Source organism: Lingula anatina, chromosome 4 (genome assembly GCF_051362555.1).
Source record: "Lingula anatina isolate TDL-2025a chromosome 4, LinAna3.0, whole genome shotgun sequence".
NCBI lineage: Eukaryota > Metazoa > Brachiopoda > Lingulata > Lingulida > Lingulidae > Lingula > Lingula anatina.
Genome location: NC_141770.1, coordinates 20558577 through 20574223, shown reverse-complemented (window position 1 = coordinate 20574223; position 15647 = coordinate 20558577). Strand labels below are relative to the sequence as shown.

At 34.9% G+C, this 15647-nt stretch overlaps 2 protein-coding genes across 7 annotated transcripts in view; both read left to right on the top strand.

Annotated features, from left to right (window-relative positions):
* The window catches only part of LOC106155010 (maestro heat-like repeat-containing protein family member 1), a 28621-nt gene extending 22292 nt beyond the window's left edge, over nt 1-6329 (top strand). For all 3 annotated transcript variants that reach the window (XM_087011260.1, XM_087011259.1, XM_087011258.1), the window contains 7 exons: nt 208-396; nt 593-748; nt 1273-1407; nt 3604-3706; nt 4004-4069; nt 4318-4430; nt 4621-6329. In XM_087011260.1, the coding sequence (XP_086867386.1) occupies nt 208-396; nt 593-748; nt 1273-1407; nt 3604-3706; nt 4004-4069; nt 4318-4400 (732 nt within the window). In that variant the 3' untranslated portion in view covers nt 4401-4430; nt 4621-6329. The remainder of the gene's footprint in view (nt 1-207; nt 397-592; nt 749-1272; nt 1408-3603; nt 3707-4003; nt 4070-4317; nt 4431-4620) is intronic.
* Nucleotides 6330-7360: 1031 nt separating this feature from the next.
* The window catches only part of LOC147762553 (vacuolar protein sorting-associated protein 4A-like), a 125646-nt gene continuing 117359 nt past the window's right edge, over nt 7361-15647 (top strand). Inside the window, exon 1 of one of the 4 annotated variants that reach the window (XM_087011988.1) lies at nt 7361-7475. In XM_087011988.1, the coding sequence (XP_086868114.1) occupies nt 7458-7475 (18 nt within the window). In that variant the 5' untranslated portion in view covers nt 7361-7457. Of the gene's footprint in view, nt 7476-8442; nt 8968-15647 lie in introns of those variants that run through there. The other 3 variants (XM_087011989.1, XM_087011987.1, XM_087011986.1) reach the window with 3 other exon arrangements.

The window sequence follows — 15647 nt, the reverse complement described above, 5'->3', positions numbered from 1 at the left end:
ATGATCTAGTATTTGGGGAGCATAACTTTACCCTCTTTAAATTAACCGTTCAAAGGATATAGATTTTCTTCAGTGGACAACATTATCCAAAGGATAGCACTATCCAGCATTTATGATTGTCATTGTTAACAAAAATTTCTGTGGATTTGTTTATTTTTCCCTCCAGTATTTTCTTCAGATATCTTAATATATTTTTCTGTTATCAAGGTTCAAAAGTTTTCAACCACGGTGTTGTCAGCCATGATGGCAGGAATGGATGACAAGGATGATATAGATGATGACATCACACTGGAGGCAATGGAGGGGCTGTCAAAACTGCTGGAGCAGATCAATGAGAGTCATATACGAGCCATACTGATCAATATCTCACTGAAGATTCGACCTTGCTTTGAAAAGGTTTGTTTTATCAGTAAATCATATTTTTCAGCTGCTCAGATGAGCGTTACATATCTAAATTTCACTGAAAATAAGGGCATGTTTTGAAAAGTTTTTCATTAATTGTTCGAATAGCTTCTGACTTATGAACGTGTCCAATAAATATTGCAACGTCTCAAGTAATATATGTTTATGTTAATATTTACTTTTTTTGAAGGACAAAGAGGCTGTGAGAGCAGCTGCATTTACCTTATTTGGTAATCTTTCCAAATTTGGAGATGGTCCTTCTAGAGCACCTTTCCTCGAGCAGATTCACACCAACTTTGTCAGTCTTCTCCTCCATTTGAACGACCCAGAGGAACAAGTGCAGAAGGTACATCATTTATAAACTAGTCAAGGAATCAAAGTTTGGAGGTTAACATTTGTTATCAGTCCAAATCCTGTGTGGATTTGTTAATAGGAAAAAAAATAATAACCTTTGCAAGCTTTTGATAGTAATTTACACATCATATACATTTCATATGATAATCCTAGAGCACATAATCTTTTGTGGATACAGATTGTGTGAAGAAACTTCATTCTTAAATGATTATATTTTGGTTAAATGTTTAACTCAGATGATACTATGCCTACACCATGTGATCGTATAAGAAGTTTATATACATCTACTTGTACTTGTACCTATATATTATAGTTATAGTTATTATACTATGCTTTAATATGTTTGTAAGTCAAGAGAACAATTATATTTTGCCTACTGTAAAAGTGTAACCCACTTTAGTTAATGCGTGTACTTATGTATTGCCCTCTCTTCCTGTAGATTTACATACTAAGAAAATAATTGAAATTTAAATGTAGACATGTGATGTTAACTCTAAGAGGTCATTGTGATTTCAGTCCTGCAAGTTTGCTCTGCGACTGCTAGGCCCTCTGATGGGGTCCACTGCTATCAATGGCATGTTCCAGAAACATCTTCTCGAAGATGCTCGCTTGCACTATGGCGAATTCATGAATGACCTGTCCAAGATTATCGTGAGTATATGAAGACAATTAGGTTTGAAAAATTAACATTCACTACAATGTAATTTACAAAATATTACAGAGTTTTATTTCCTGGAGAAATTGTGCCTTTTAGACAAAAATGATAATAATAAATAAATGTTATATCTATACATATCTTAAAACTGCTAAAACTTGATGAAGATTTAATAATTAATGATTTGTCACTGAATTTAAAAGAAAACTAACCATTTTCATTTACATGAAAATAACTGGTATCCAATTACTAGTCAAAACATGAAAACTTATGCCCTTTTCATGACAGTTTCAACTGTGAAGCATTGGCAAAACTGTTAAGAGAAAGACTTAATTATGTACAGACACAGATGTGTCTGTACATATAGCCATCATCTGCGTCTGTCGTCGCCGTCGTCGCTGTCGTCGCCGTCGTCGCCGTGCACTTTTACCGATAACACGATAAGTGGAAAACCATTTTACCTTTTGACTTGAAACTTGCAGAACTGATGAATATTCATAATACGCAGGTCAAGTTTGAAAATCAGCATGATCGGGTCACTTTTAGGGAATTTATGCTGTTTTTTCACTTTTTTCAGCATATATGCAGCACCGATAACACAATAAGTGGAAAACCATTTTACCTTTTGACTTGAAACTTACAGAACTGATGAATATTCATAATACGCAGGTCAAGTTCGAAAATCAGCATGATTGGGCCATTTTTAGGGAATTTATGCTGTTTTTTCACTATTTTCAATATAAATGCAACACTGATAACACAATATAAGAAAAATAGATTGGCCAATTGTAATTATACTCACAGGAGTGGTCAATCTTACTAAAACGCAGGTAGAGTTCGAAAATCAGCATAATCGGGCCATTATTTTAGAAGTTATACTGTTTTTTCACATTTCCTCAGATTCAATTATTAGGCATGTTAACAGTCTCATTATTTAACTAATAAGATGCCTAAAAGTGTTTGTTTGATATTTCCTGCATCTTTACAACATTGTTAGTTGATTATGTAAAAAACATGGTAAACTTGTTATCATGTATTGTGTAATAAAGTGTCAAAAATGGAAATAAACTCATATCATTGCAGTTTGTCAGATTCAATCATCCACTATGTTCAGAATCTCAGAATGGAGGAAATTGGACATTTAACACTGTTCTATTGATACTTTTCCCATCTCATCAATTTTCTTAGTTGGTCATATAAAAATGGCAGTAAAATGTTTTTTTTTGTTTTATGTTAAAAAAGTGTTAAAAATGGAAATAAACCCATTTCAGAACAGTGCTGTCTTGTTTACATTTTGGCATTTTCAAGGTGTGACTTTGAAGTTCCATGGGCCTGAAGACCTTTGCTCGTCGCATTTTCTGAATATCTGTGAAACAAATATTTTATAATTAAAAATTGATGGTCATTAAGCTGTTAAACATTATGTAATATTGCATCAAAATTTGAAGAAACCCCTATTTTGGACACTGCTTCCATGATGACCATTTAAGGAAAATCAAGTCACTTACTGTTCTCAAACTTACAGGAAAGAAACATGGGACTAAAATACAGCTTCAGTAGGCAATGCAGTCTGTTTGGTATTTTTATTTATTTATTTATTTTTTTTTTTGGCAGTTAAACAGTTTTTTGTGAAAATTTAATTTTTCACATATTGGCATTTTCAAGGTGTGACTTTAAAGTTCCATGATCCTGAAGACTTTTGCTTGTCATATTTTCTGAATGTCCATGTTACTAATATTTTATTAATAACATTTGATTGTCATTATGCTGTTAAACATTATGTAATGTTGCATCAAAATTTGAAGAAACCCCTATTTTGTGCACTGCTCCTATGATGACCATTTAAGGGAAATCATGTCACTTACTGTTCTCAAACTTACAGGAAAGAAACATAGGTCTAACATACAGCTTCAATAGGCAATGGAGTCTGTTTGGTAAATTTTTCTGCCAATTTAACAGTTTTTTGTGAAAATTTAATTTTTCACTTATGTGCATCTTTATTTTCTGTTTTTTTTTGTCTGTACATTTGACAGCTTTGCTGCCTTGTTTTTTAATAGCAATAAAAAAATTTAAAAACTTAAATCTGATAAATGGTGATTACTGAATTGTTTCAGCCAAATTAGGGTATTTCAAACCCCTTTTTGTGGAGAGTGCACATAATATACATTGAATATCAAAATGATCATTTTCAGATCAAAGACATCCCAGATAAGGTGAACTTTTATGTCATGGGTTGTGTGTCCTTCTTTAAGAGTCAGTGGCCAGAGATAAAGTGCAATGCTGCTATGTTTGCGGGTAAATATCAGTTATTTAGGAAATTGAAGCTTTAACAAGTTGGTAATGGATCAAGAAATACTTTTCAGGCAAAGTCTTGTTTCTAAAGCATGTACTTGCAGCACCATTCTTGGTGGTTATTTAAAGCTTTCTTTTTATGAATTTGGTTATTTTCACCTCTGCTTTGTACAGGATGAATTGATATTGTGAAAAAATACTGAAGTTTGATTTTGTATTTCTGTAGTATTGTTACAAGCACATTCATTGAAGAGTATTTTTAAACATAGATGTACCATTTATTTCTCATTATATTTCAAGGTTTCCTTATGGGCAACTTGAGCAAAGATAAACATACTCTTGTGAGCAAAGAACATGTGTGCGGAGGTAGGAGCATAGTGTAATCACTTTTGAAATTAAATTCAATATTATCTTTTGTTAGTGCTTTTAAAGACTTTAAAAAAAGTTCTTGACTTAAATAACCTGTAAGCTGCCAAAGTGTTTGAATGGACGTAATTGTGATTGTAATTATATTAAAGAATTCTTTAGGGTCACTCATGTATAAAGAATTAAGTTCCCTTCCCATATGAAAAACTGAAGTTTTTTTTTTAAGTCATGACTGTATTTGTTTTCAGCTCTTATTCTGTTACTAAAGGACTCCTCCCCTTCAGTGCGTAGTAAGGCAGCAGAAGCTATGAGCTGGCTGTACGATTACTGATCATGAGGTGTCAGTTGAGAATAATGTGATGTGAGTGTTAAACACAGTGGCACCCTCTATTGAGAAAATGTGAAACTTATATGTTGAAATTAACAGAATGTGATTGAAATTGAAAAATGACAATAGACAAGGAGGGCTTGTGTACTGGTCAGTAGTGGGATAATAGATTAGTCATTGTGACTCTGTTTAAATTGATGTTTTCTTTATTTTTTTTCTCTAGTTATAAAGCAAACCATCATGTGCACATGCTGCAGACCAAAGAGAGTTAAGAGGACTTAAAACATTCAAATAGAGCATTCCATTGTATAATGTCTATCTGCAAGGGAATTCCTGCACATGTGCCCTGCCCTTTTATTAATTATCATACAAACAGGAATCATTGGCAAGACCTTGAAGAAGGTTTCAAGTTAATTATCGGATCTAAACAAAAGTACAGCCTCATTGGGACATAGAAGCACATCAGTGAGGCTTGAACTTTAAATGCAATCAGGATGAAACTGCCCCTTGTTGATATATGATTTAAATATATGCAGTCACTACGATGTTCTGCACACTGCTGAAAATTATAGTAATTGTGGCTCTTTAAAAAAAAGTTTGATATGAAAGTGTATGCACACTATTGTTTAAATTATAAGGTAGTTGTTTACTGTGATAATAACATGGAAATTTTGTATTGTGTGCAGATGCAAGAAAACCAAAAGATGAAACTGTGCAAAGACGAAGAAAGGGTTATCCAGAATTTGACTGAAATATTGTCCTTTTCTTACTTTTTTTTCAAGGGAATTAAGCTGGGTTTAGTTATTTACGTTAATGTGGATTGCACATATAAAAGTTAGCTTAACTATTGTTCATTTATCTAGTTGAAAAGTATTTATATTAAGGAATTATTTTTGTGTAGGAATTCTATGTCAGATAAACTGAAACAAAACAACAAGATTGCAAGTGCGAAGAATAAATTGATGTGGTCAGCCTTATTTAGTCATTTCAGGTGTCAGAATCTATAGAAGATTAGAAAGAAGCAAAATCCTTAACTAATTTTGATGCATACTGTCCTAGTTAAGTTTGATGATTTCAGCAAAGAAATGTCAGACCTTGGAGGAAGACATTCGTATATTATGTTTTAAACTGATTTAATCATGAAGTGGAACAGTGCAGCTGTGTTAATTAACAACTGCATAGTGCCATTTAATTTATTTGATTTTTTTTAATGGCAATATCCATTTGGGCCAAAAGATGCATCAAGTGTAAGCAAATGTAAAGCTGATGGGGGTCATGTTGATACTCCCCCGCACCAATAATCCCTTTAAGTAAATTTTTGTGTATTATGTGTATTATGCGCATTGATACGACCCCACACCGATAGATCCCCAGTAAAATTGCCGATGTAGGCTCTCCATTGCTCCCCCACATCATTGCTTCCCCGCATCGATACTGCGGGGGGAGTATCGGTGCGGGGGATATTGGTGCGGGGTAGTATCAGTGCGGGGATGTATAGGGATGTAACTGCAGGTGACAACTATATGTAACTAACTGTGTCTGTACATAAAGAAAAATACTGAACAGGTTTCTCAAATTATGGTCACTTAACTTGACTTCATATGCACATGCAATCGATGTACGTACTTGTTGCTTTGCATCATTTTAGTATTTTTAAAAAAATATGTAAATATTTTTCACATCAGTGTAATCATCCTAAAGGAAAGGCCCCCCTGATACTCTGTCATTGAATAGTGCAACAGTGGTGTCAATAATGTTTTGCATTTGACGTGCACGTTTCCTTTATGTTTAAGCAAATGGATGCAGAAATGAAGATAAATTTATGAAGTGTATTATTGTTATTTTACGTTGGATATCGTAAATACATAAGTGTGAAAAATGCCTTGCTTCTATGAATGACTGAACTGATAATAAATGCTAACAATGAAACAATGTTGATTATATGAATGGTTGAATTCATGGTAAAATATTAATCTCTCTCAAACAAAAATCATGTTACTTCCTAATGCACCAAAATGAAGTACAAGATGCCGATCCCGTTGATCAGCTGAAGCTTCCACTTGTGCATATCCTCTTCCCTTTGGTGTACTCGTTTGCGATATGAAGTTTATTTGATTTTATGTGGTTCATCTATATTTATATGTATATGGACCCAACAGCCCCAAGGTCCCATAAACATAGATTGTGGCAGTGCCACAGCTGTGTGAATTTGGTATTAAATTTATCTTTAAAAATTTTTAATATTATGACTCATTTATATAAAATTCTAAACATAGGTTGTGGCAGTGTCACTGCATGCTTGGACCTAAATAGGTCCAAGCTGCATGTAAGTTTTGTGAATTCTCAGTTTAATTTAATGTCTTATTCTTGAAAATCTTCCTTTTTTCAGAATAATTTGACACATACTTGCATTGTTCTTATTTGTCAATGATCAAGTATATAAAAAGAAGTGCTGAACATTAATAATTTTATTTAACTGTATATGTATAAATTTATACACAAAATGTCTGAGAAATATTTTAATATTAAAATAGTCCAACTCTTAAAACTGAAACATGAATAAAAATATATTAAACAGTTATAATAACAAAAAGAAAAAAATATAGGATAGAACAAAACCAAATACATAAATTTACACTTCAACAATAATGCCACAGTTTTCCAGGTCGTTTTTCCCTCCAATATAGGCGGCGGGACTAGATTTACGAAGCAAATATGACGTCACTGAAATGGGTCGGAAATTTCGGTAAGGGAGATGTGACTTTCACTTTCCTTCCACATTAGATGATTTAAACAATTATAAAATGTACTCACATGATACATCTTAAAAGTTTAACAATTAAACTAAAAATAGATTTTAATACACTCATATAATATATTTTTAATACTCTATAGTTAAAAAAAACCCTAGATCTATTTATATATCGCACAATCAGTGATCTTGGGTGTTTTTTTAAGTCACGTGACTGACGACTCAATTTCCATCTTGTTTCGGGAAGACTGTCAGCAGTTTGGATGTAGACGAATATTACGTTTTAAAAAAAACCAAAGCTGTTCGAAATGTCCACGAGCTTACAGGTAAGTCAAATACATATTGTTTGATATTTATTTATGCGTGCTTGGTCACAAGACTCGACAGTTAAAATACTGCCGTCGTTTTCGTTCGTCTCACTGCTTTATTCAGTCTAATCTGTGATACTTTGAAGTCGAAGCAAAGTTTTGCTGATATTTACAGAACACCAAAGTAAGTATTAGGTGGAGATTAACGTTCGTTAATCTGATTTAAACGCATCACACAATGCCAGCTGCCTAGTAAGTCACGTGAGACACGACAGAGCCACCTGCGTAAGCCCGCGTTGTGTTTTTGTGTTTAAACATGTATTAATTGTTTCTGATGATAATGATGGTGTGTCGACCACCTTCACAAGTTAGTCATTAAAAAGTTTGTTTCCTGTTTGTGTTGATTGTGTTAATTACTGTTATACATGTGCAGACTTTACAAAAGGCCAAATGAAATCTGTCAGACATTCGGTCTGACAAGCTTGAAAATTCTGTCAGACTGAGTGACAAAATCTGTCAGACCAAAATAAGATTATCAAAACACAACAAATTATCTATGTTTTCAGGTGCTTTTTTATTGTTTTCAATCATCAACAAAACAAAACGAAAACAAAAACGAGACTATCACTTATGCCATCCAGAAATCCCCTAACCTTGGCCAGTCACAAAATAGTATTTGTGAGTGAAACCGAGGCCAATAAATTATATGCATAATTAGTTGGGAATTCCCCGGGATTTTTTTAACCTGCCTCTCTCTTTGGCTGAAGTAAAATATATCGTCAAGAAAAGAAACAATATTTTGTATGTGTTCCTTAGATTTACACAATCCGAGTTGGCTTGAAAACTCTCCAGACATAAGGTCTGATACAGAACTTTTTTATTAGACTGAGACGAAATTTGTCAGGCATTGTAGTGAACCGTTTATTAGTGCTGATAGTATAAATTTGAATACATGTGATTTACATATTTGTTCAATTAATTTATATATTCAGATGGATCTAAGCATGACAGTTTGCATGTGGTGAACTATTAATAGCACTGAGACAGTGATCATTTTACCTCTGCGTCCCGCGTCCCTGACGCACAATTTTTACTGTAGAGTTTTATAGCATATGCGTCCCCATGGATGCAAAGATTTTAAATTGTGTGAGATTCGTAAATAACCTGTCCATATGCATTGCTGATCCGCATAAAATACTAGTCATTAAAGTAGGTTAATCATGTTCGTTTTCCTGTTGTTGTATTGAATGTTACAATAGCTTCCGGTTAGACTGTAAGTGTTAAATGCCAGCTGATTGGCTGTTTACGCATCAAATAGCCAATAATATCAATTGTTAGTAATGGCAAAACTGTTCGTCTGCTTTGCACACTCCACTCTACACTTGACCTATTTTCGACTAAAATAGATTTTGCGCAGTGTGTTCGTCTGCTCAGCGACCATCCGACCATGCCTCCGAAAAAGCAATTATTAATAGACAGTAGCCAACAGACAATATTGAATATATTTAAGGTGAGACAGAGTTAAGCCGAGTTAGAGAAAACTTCTGAGACAGTAATCGCTGTGACTGCCGTTGAGGCTGAGAGTGAGAGTGACGCGGATGAATGTTTGATGGAGGCAAAAACGGAGTCAAAAAGGAAAATCCGTTCCTTCAAACAACACTGGTCAAAGCTCTATGCTTGGTTAAGATATCAAAAAAATGAGGATGGGACTGATTTCATGTATTGTGATGCATGTACATCAGCAAATAAACGTAATGGGATGGTGAAAAATGCTCAGAACAGAAATTATCAAAACTCTACCCTTGTGAGACACGCAGCCTTGTCAGATCACAAATTAGCAATAGAAACGCCAGTGCTGCAACAGAACTTTCAATCTCGTGAGAAAAAAGTTACAAAATCCAAAAGTAAAGCCGTTCTTGCACTAAATAAAGAATAAGGAAACTTGAAAAAATAAAAGTAAAAAATTGTTAGTTTTGTGGTAACCTTGATTGTTCAAAATGACAGGGACCCATCACAATCGGCAGGGACCCATTGTTCAATATCATGTGTATCCTGTTGGACTCATAATATTTAAAGGTAAAATGATCACTGCTGAGAGCTAATTTCCATATACATGTATGTGATTTACATATTCGTTAATGCAAATTATATCCACAATTAAGTTTTAAGGTCTTAAGGCATGGCATGTCGCATGTCAGTCATAGAAGTTAATTTAAAATGTAAATTAAGTTCATGTATAAATTAAAGCAGGGACAGAGAGATAGACTGAGAGGTAGAGAGACATATATAGGGACATACATAGAGACCTGGGCTCCGTATCTCGAAAGGTTCGCTATGTTGCTCACGTGCACAAGTGTCTCAATTCCATAACCGATTCTTTCGAGATACAGGGCCATGGAATCGAGACGTTTGCGCACATGTGCAACATAGCGAACACCTCGAGATACGGAGCCCTGAGTTGTACAGTTGATTGAATAAATCATGTACGGTAAAGTCTTGAAAATTTCGTCGCTTAAAAATTAATTAATATTTTTAATTGTGTAAATCCGACTAATTTTTCAAAATTACCTTTCCCCGACTCCTGGGTATGACGAAATTTTCAAAAATCCGGCCTTTGGGCTTTTATCCTTAGCGACTGTTATCTTTGACCCTCCTATATTGTGGGATATTTAAAACTACTTCCTAAGTCGTTTTCTGGTGGTAAATAATAATATATTTATTACTGCATCTCGATTAAGTTAAATTTAACTTGCTGTACCCGAAAATGTGTTGAGAATTATCTTCTCGGTAAGAAACATACCTCCTGATAGAGGAGAAGGATCAAGATAAGCTTAATTGCCTCCTTGCATTATAACCTGGCCGCGACATATTTTAAAAAAATTATGCACTTGGCAACGTTTGTTGCATGCAGGGCTTTTCCCAGGATTGAATGTCAGGCCTTCTAAAAGTACCATCTGTAACTTCCTTAAAATTTACAGGGAGTTAAAATAATTGCTCCCGCAGACGATCTTCCGCAATTTAAGTTTCTTGAACTTATATGAAAACTGAACGATCTCCCGATGATGATATGAAAATTGCCTTTTCGTCTCGCTCGGATCGCGAACGATCTCCCTCTGGCGATCTTACGCGAACAAAGTCCTGGCGATATATTACGCAAACGATTCTTCGCCGAAGATACATGTATGCCGTGAGCGGGGAAGGGGGGGGGGGTTAAAGATGAAATTAAAAATATATATTATTTATAATATTCAAAGGGGAGGGGGGGGGTTAAAATAATGATCTCCCGCTGACGATCGTTTGCAAACTAAGTTCCTTGAACTAATATGAAAACTGCATTTTATTATTGCTTACATCGCGAACAATCTCCCGACGATGATATGAAAATTGCCTTTACGTCAAGCTAGGATCGCGAACGATCTCCCTCTGATATGATCTTACGCGAACTAAGTCCTGAGGATATTACGCGAACGATTCTCCGCCGAATATATACCGTGAGCGGGGGAGGGGGGGCTGTTTAAAGATAAAATGAAAAAGATATTTTTTAAATCCAAAGTGTGTGTGTCTGGGGTCTGGGGGGGGGGGGGGAAGAGTGAAATAATGATCTCTCGCTGACGATCTTCCGTTAACGAAGTTCCCTAAATCCCTTGAACTAATATAAAAATTGCATTTCATTCTTGCTTACATCGCAAACGATCCCGCGATGATTATCTTACGCGAACGATTCTCCGCCGAAGATATGCCATGAGCGGGGAAGGGGGGGGGGGGGGGTTTAAGATAAAATGAAAATATAGAATCAGAAGTTTATTGACTATCGCCCTACATCCGGGCATGATCAAATACAAATACAAGAAGTAATCCGCAGAGTGATTACCATATACAGTTTGATATACATTATATAATGTCTAGACTAAAGCAGGGAAAGTACATGTACTACTCAATAAAGATCAATATAGGGATAATTAAAAAAAAAAAAAAACTGATTCAACTAGAATAGGCTACACTAAACCTTATATTAAACTAACTATTATTTAGGGGGATATGAAAACTGCATCATCAGTTAATCTAGGTTTTATTCAGCATGGATGCAACTTTCATATCCCTAGCTTTAAAACAATCATAAAGAAAATTAGTTGTGCATTTTGCAATATCAAAATCATTACATTGCAGTACGGTAATAAAAAGGTCACTGATATATATATTATTTATTAAATTCAAAGGGGGGGGGGGGGGGGTTAGAATAGTGATCTCCCGCTGACTGCATCATCAGTTAATCTAGGTTTTATTCAGCATGGATGCAACTTTCATATCCCTAGCTTTAAAACAATCATAAAGAAAATTAGTTGTGCATTTTGCAATATCAAAATCATTACATTGCAGTACGGTAATAAAAAGGTCACTGATATATATATTATTTATTAAATTCAAAGGGGGGGGGGTTAGAATAGTGATCTCCCGCTGACGATCTTTTGCAAACTAAGTTCCTTGCACTAATTTGAAAATTGCATTTCATTCTTGCTTACATCGCGAACGATCTCCCGATGATGACATGAAAATTGCCTTTTCGTCTCGCTCGGATCGCAAACGATCTCCCGCTGATGATCTTACGCGCACGGAGTCTGCTATAAATATGAAAATTTTCTTCTTGTCTCGTTTGGATCGCGAACGATCTGTTGACAATATTACGCGAAAGATTCTCTGCTGAAGCTATGAAAATTGCCATCTCGTCCCATTCGCATTGCGAACGATCTCCATGGATGAGCCAGGTAATTGTTAAATGGTCCTAAATTGAACATGGACATGAATAGAAGTGACGGGTACATTTCCCTTCGAGATAATATCTTGATTTTTCATTGTGTCTTCCTCATTTAGGACAGCCGCCGATAACAATAACGGCGTTACAAATGACAAAGCCGCGGCCTGTGACTTTTATTTGCCGGCTTGATAACGCACCTTGAGCCAGGTAATAGTAATGAAACTATTTAGACAAAAGGCCGATGTTCCCGCAATTAAGAACGGGGATTCACATCTTAACCACTTATATTGTGAGTAACCGCTCGCAGGGGCGCACTATTGTTCCTATCTCCCATTGAGAGTGTTATCGGCAATGATATCCTGATCGTATCATTGTCTTGAATCAACTGACGCATTACCTTCATGTTTGAGCTGGACAACGCGGCCATATTTGGTGACGAACTTTTCAAAAATTATTGAGTACCTCATTTTCAAGGTCGACGAAGTTTTCAAGGGGAAAAAAATTACCTCGGCGGAAAATCGTCTGCCGACGAAATTTTCAAGAACGACGAAATTTTCAAGACTTTACCGTAGCAGAAACTATACCTGCCTGTCTCAGTTGACTTACTGGTGAAAAAGTAACTCTAAAAAGACGAATATAACCAACCGACTGGTTATTACAGATGGCGAGCTCCCAGGTTTTACCTTAAGCAGCTGAGACAGAAAGGCAGTTTATAGTCAAGATGCTATATGAATTAAGACGAGTACGAGTATGAAGACCCAGAAATCTACAGCAGGCTGTTAGATTGTCTGGGTGAAATCAGCAATACGTCTGAAAACACGAGACACGACAAACAAGATGCACTTTTACTTTCAAATTCCCTCAGAAATCTGTGCGCAGTAATAAATTCGAAAGAAAAAACAAAGTATGACAATGGAAACGAACTACGGTAAAGTCTTGAAAATTTTGTTGCTTTAAAATTAATTTAAATTTTCATTTGCGTAAATTGACGAATGTTTCAAATTTACATCTCCCCAACTCCTGGGTATGACAAAATTGTCAAAACGTTGACCTTCGGGCTTTTATCCTTACCGACTTTTATCCTTGCAAGTTCCTCATATATTGTGGGATATTCATCACTATATATATACTTCCTAAGTCATTTTCTGGTGGTAAATAATAAAATCTATTTATTAGTGCATCTCAATAAAGTCATATCAATTTACTCGTAAAGTATGTTAAGAATTGTCTTTTCGGTAACAAACATACCTCCTGATAGAGGAGAGGGATCAAAATAGCCTAATTGCAAGCTTGCATTATAAACTGGACATGGCCTATGTAACAAATTACGCACCACTGAAGATATGCTGTGAGCTGGGGAGGAGGGGGGTTTAAAGATAAGATGAAAAACATAAATTTTTTATGTACAAACATAGATGTGTCTGTGCATATAGCCATCACCTGCGTCTGTCGTCGTCGCCGTCGTGCACTTTGACCACCGATAACACGATAAGTAAAAAACCGTTTTACCTTTTGGCTTGAAACTTACAGAACTGATGAACATTCATAATACACAGGTCAAGTTTGAAAATCAGCGTGATCGGACCAATTTTATGGAAGTTATGCTGTTTTTTCACTTTTTTCAGAATGTATGCAATACTGATAACACATTTCAAGGAAAATCAATTGGCCAATTGTCTTGAAATTTACAGGGAAGATCAGTCATACAGATGGAGTTCGAAAATAAGCTCGATCGGTTCAGTTTTGGTGAAGTTATGCTTTTTTTGTATATAAGTGTTTTTTTCCTCAGATTTAATTCTTCGGCATGTTAACAATCTCATTTGTGAACTAATTAAATATGTAAAGATGTTCTTTTCACATTTTCTGCATCTTAACAATATTGTTAGTTGATTATATTAAAATGATGATAAACCTGTTATTGTGTAATAAAGTGTCAAAAAAAGGAAAAAATAGTAAACTCATATCTTTACAGTTTGTCAGATTCAATCATTCACCATGTTCAGAATCTCAGAATGGAGCAAACTGAACATTTAAAATTGTTCTATTGATATTTTTCCTATGTCAACAATTTTCTTAGTTGTTCATTTAAAAATGACAGTAAATTGATTATTTTGTTATATGAAAAAAAGGTGTTGAAAATGGAAAGAAATTCAATTCAATACAGCTATCTCTTGTTTACATTTTGGCATTTTGAAAGAGTGACTCTGAACTTCCATTGCCTTGAAGACCTTTCCATGTCACATTTTCTGTATATCCATGATACTTTTATTTTATTATTAAAAATTGATGGTCATTATGTTATATTGCATAAAAGTTGAAGAAAACCCTATTTTGGAAATGGCTGCCGGACTGACCGTTAAGGAAAAACCATGTTACTTATGATACTCAAACTTACTGAAAAGTTTCATAAGACTGACGTGCAGTTTGTGTTGGAAAATCAGTGTGATTGTTTTCTGTTTTGGAAGCAATGTAGCTCTATAGAGTGCTATATGGGGCTACTGTTTATGGATGGTGGTAATTGTCCCTTGGGGTAGTCACAAGCTAAATTCAGAGCTATAAAATCACTTGCCTAATTAATTTCCAAGTGCCCATTAAATAAGATTACATAAAACACACGAGACTTCCCTGTAAAGTCCCATAGGTTAAGCTCTCTTAACTGTGTCATATAATTAGGAATCTGTGATAATTATGCAGGTAAATGTTGTTTAATATTGCAAATAGGTATACAAAAGAAACACATTAGGGTTATTCATATCATGTTATTACAGCAAGATTAAAAGTTTGAATAGCAGCTTTAATGGGATATTTTTGTTGTGTTTTCTTTTTAATTTATTTTTCAAACACTGGCATTTTCAGCTCCCATCCACCTGAAGCTCTTCACATTTTCTGTATTTCCTCATAAGCAGTTGCATTGGTTTTTATGTCTTTAAACATTATGTAATATTATTTTATGCACTGTCATCATTATTCAAATATTGGGATTTTCATTATGTGAATTTGAACTCTCATGGTCCTGAAACTGTAATCTTATTGCAGGGGTGGATTGAGGCCGTCTTCTGGGTCTTTCAGATTTTAAAGTTCACATTGATTGGTATCTGTTTTTTCTGTTGGAAGACCATCAAAATGTAGGATAGATCAACAAAGATACTTTGGAGTACTGTCAGAAAATATCTCTGGATCCGTTCCTGTTATTGACGATGTCACCTGTTGTGCATGATTAAAATTCAGTGTTGATTGACAGTGCTATTATAGGCATTATTTATTATTGCATCAAAATTGACAAAATGAACCAATTTATGCATATTTATTTTCTGTTTTTGTCTGTACATTTGACAGCTTTGCTGCCTTGTTTAATCTTTCAAGGGGGGGGGGTTCAAATATTAATAATGATCTCCCACTGACGATCTTCCGCAAACGAAGTTCATAAGTCCCTTGAA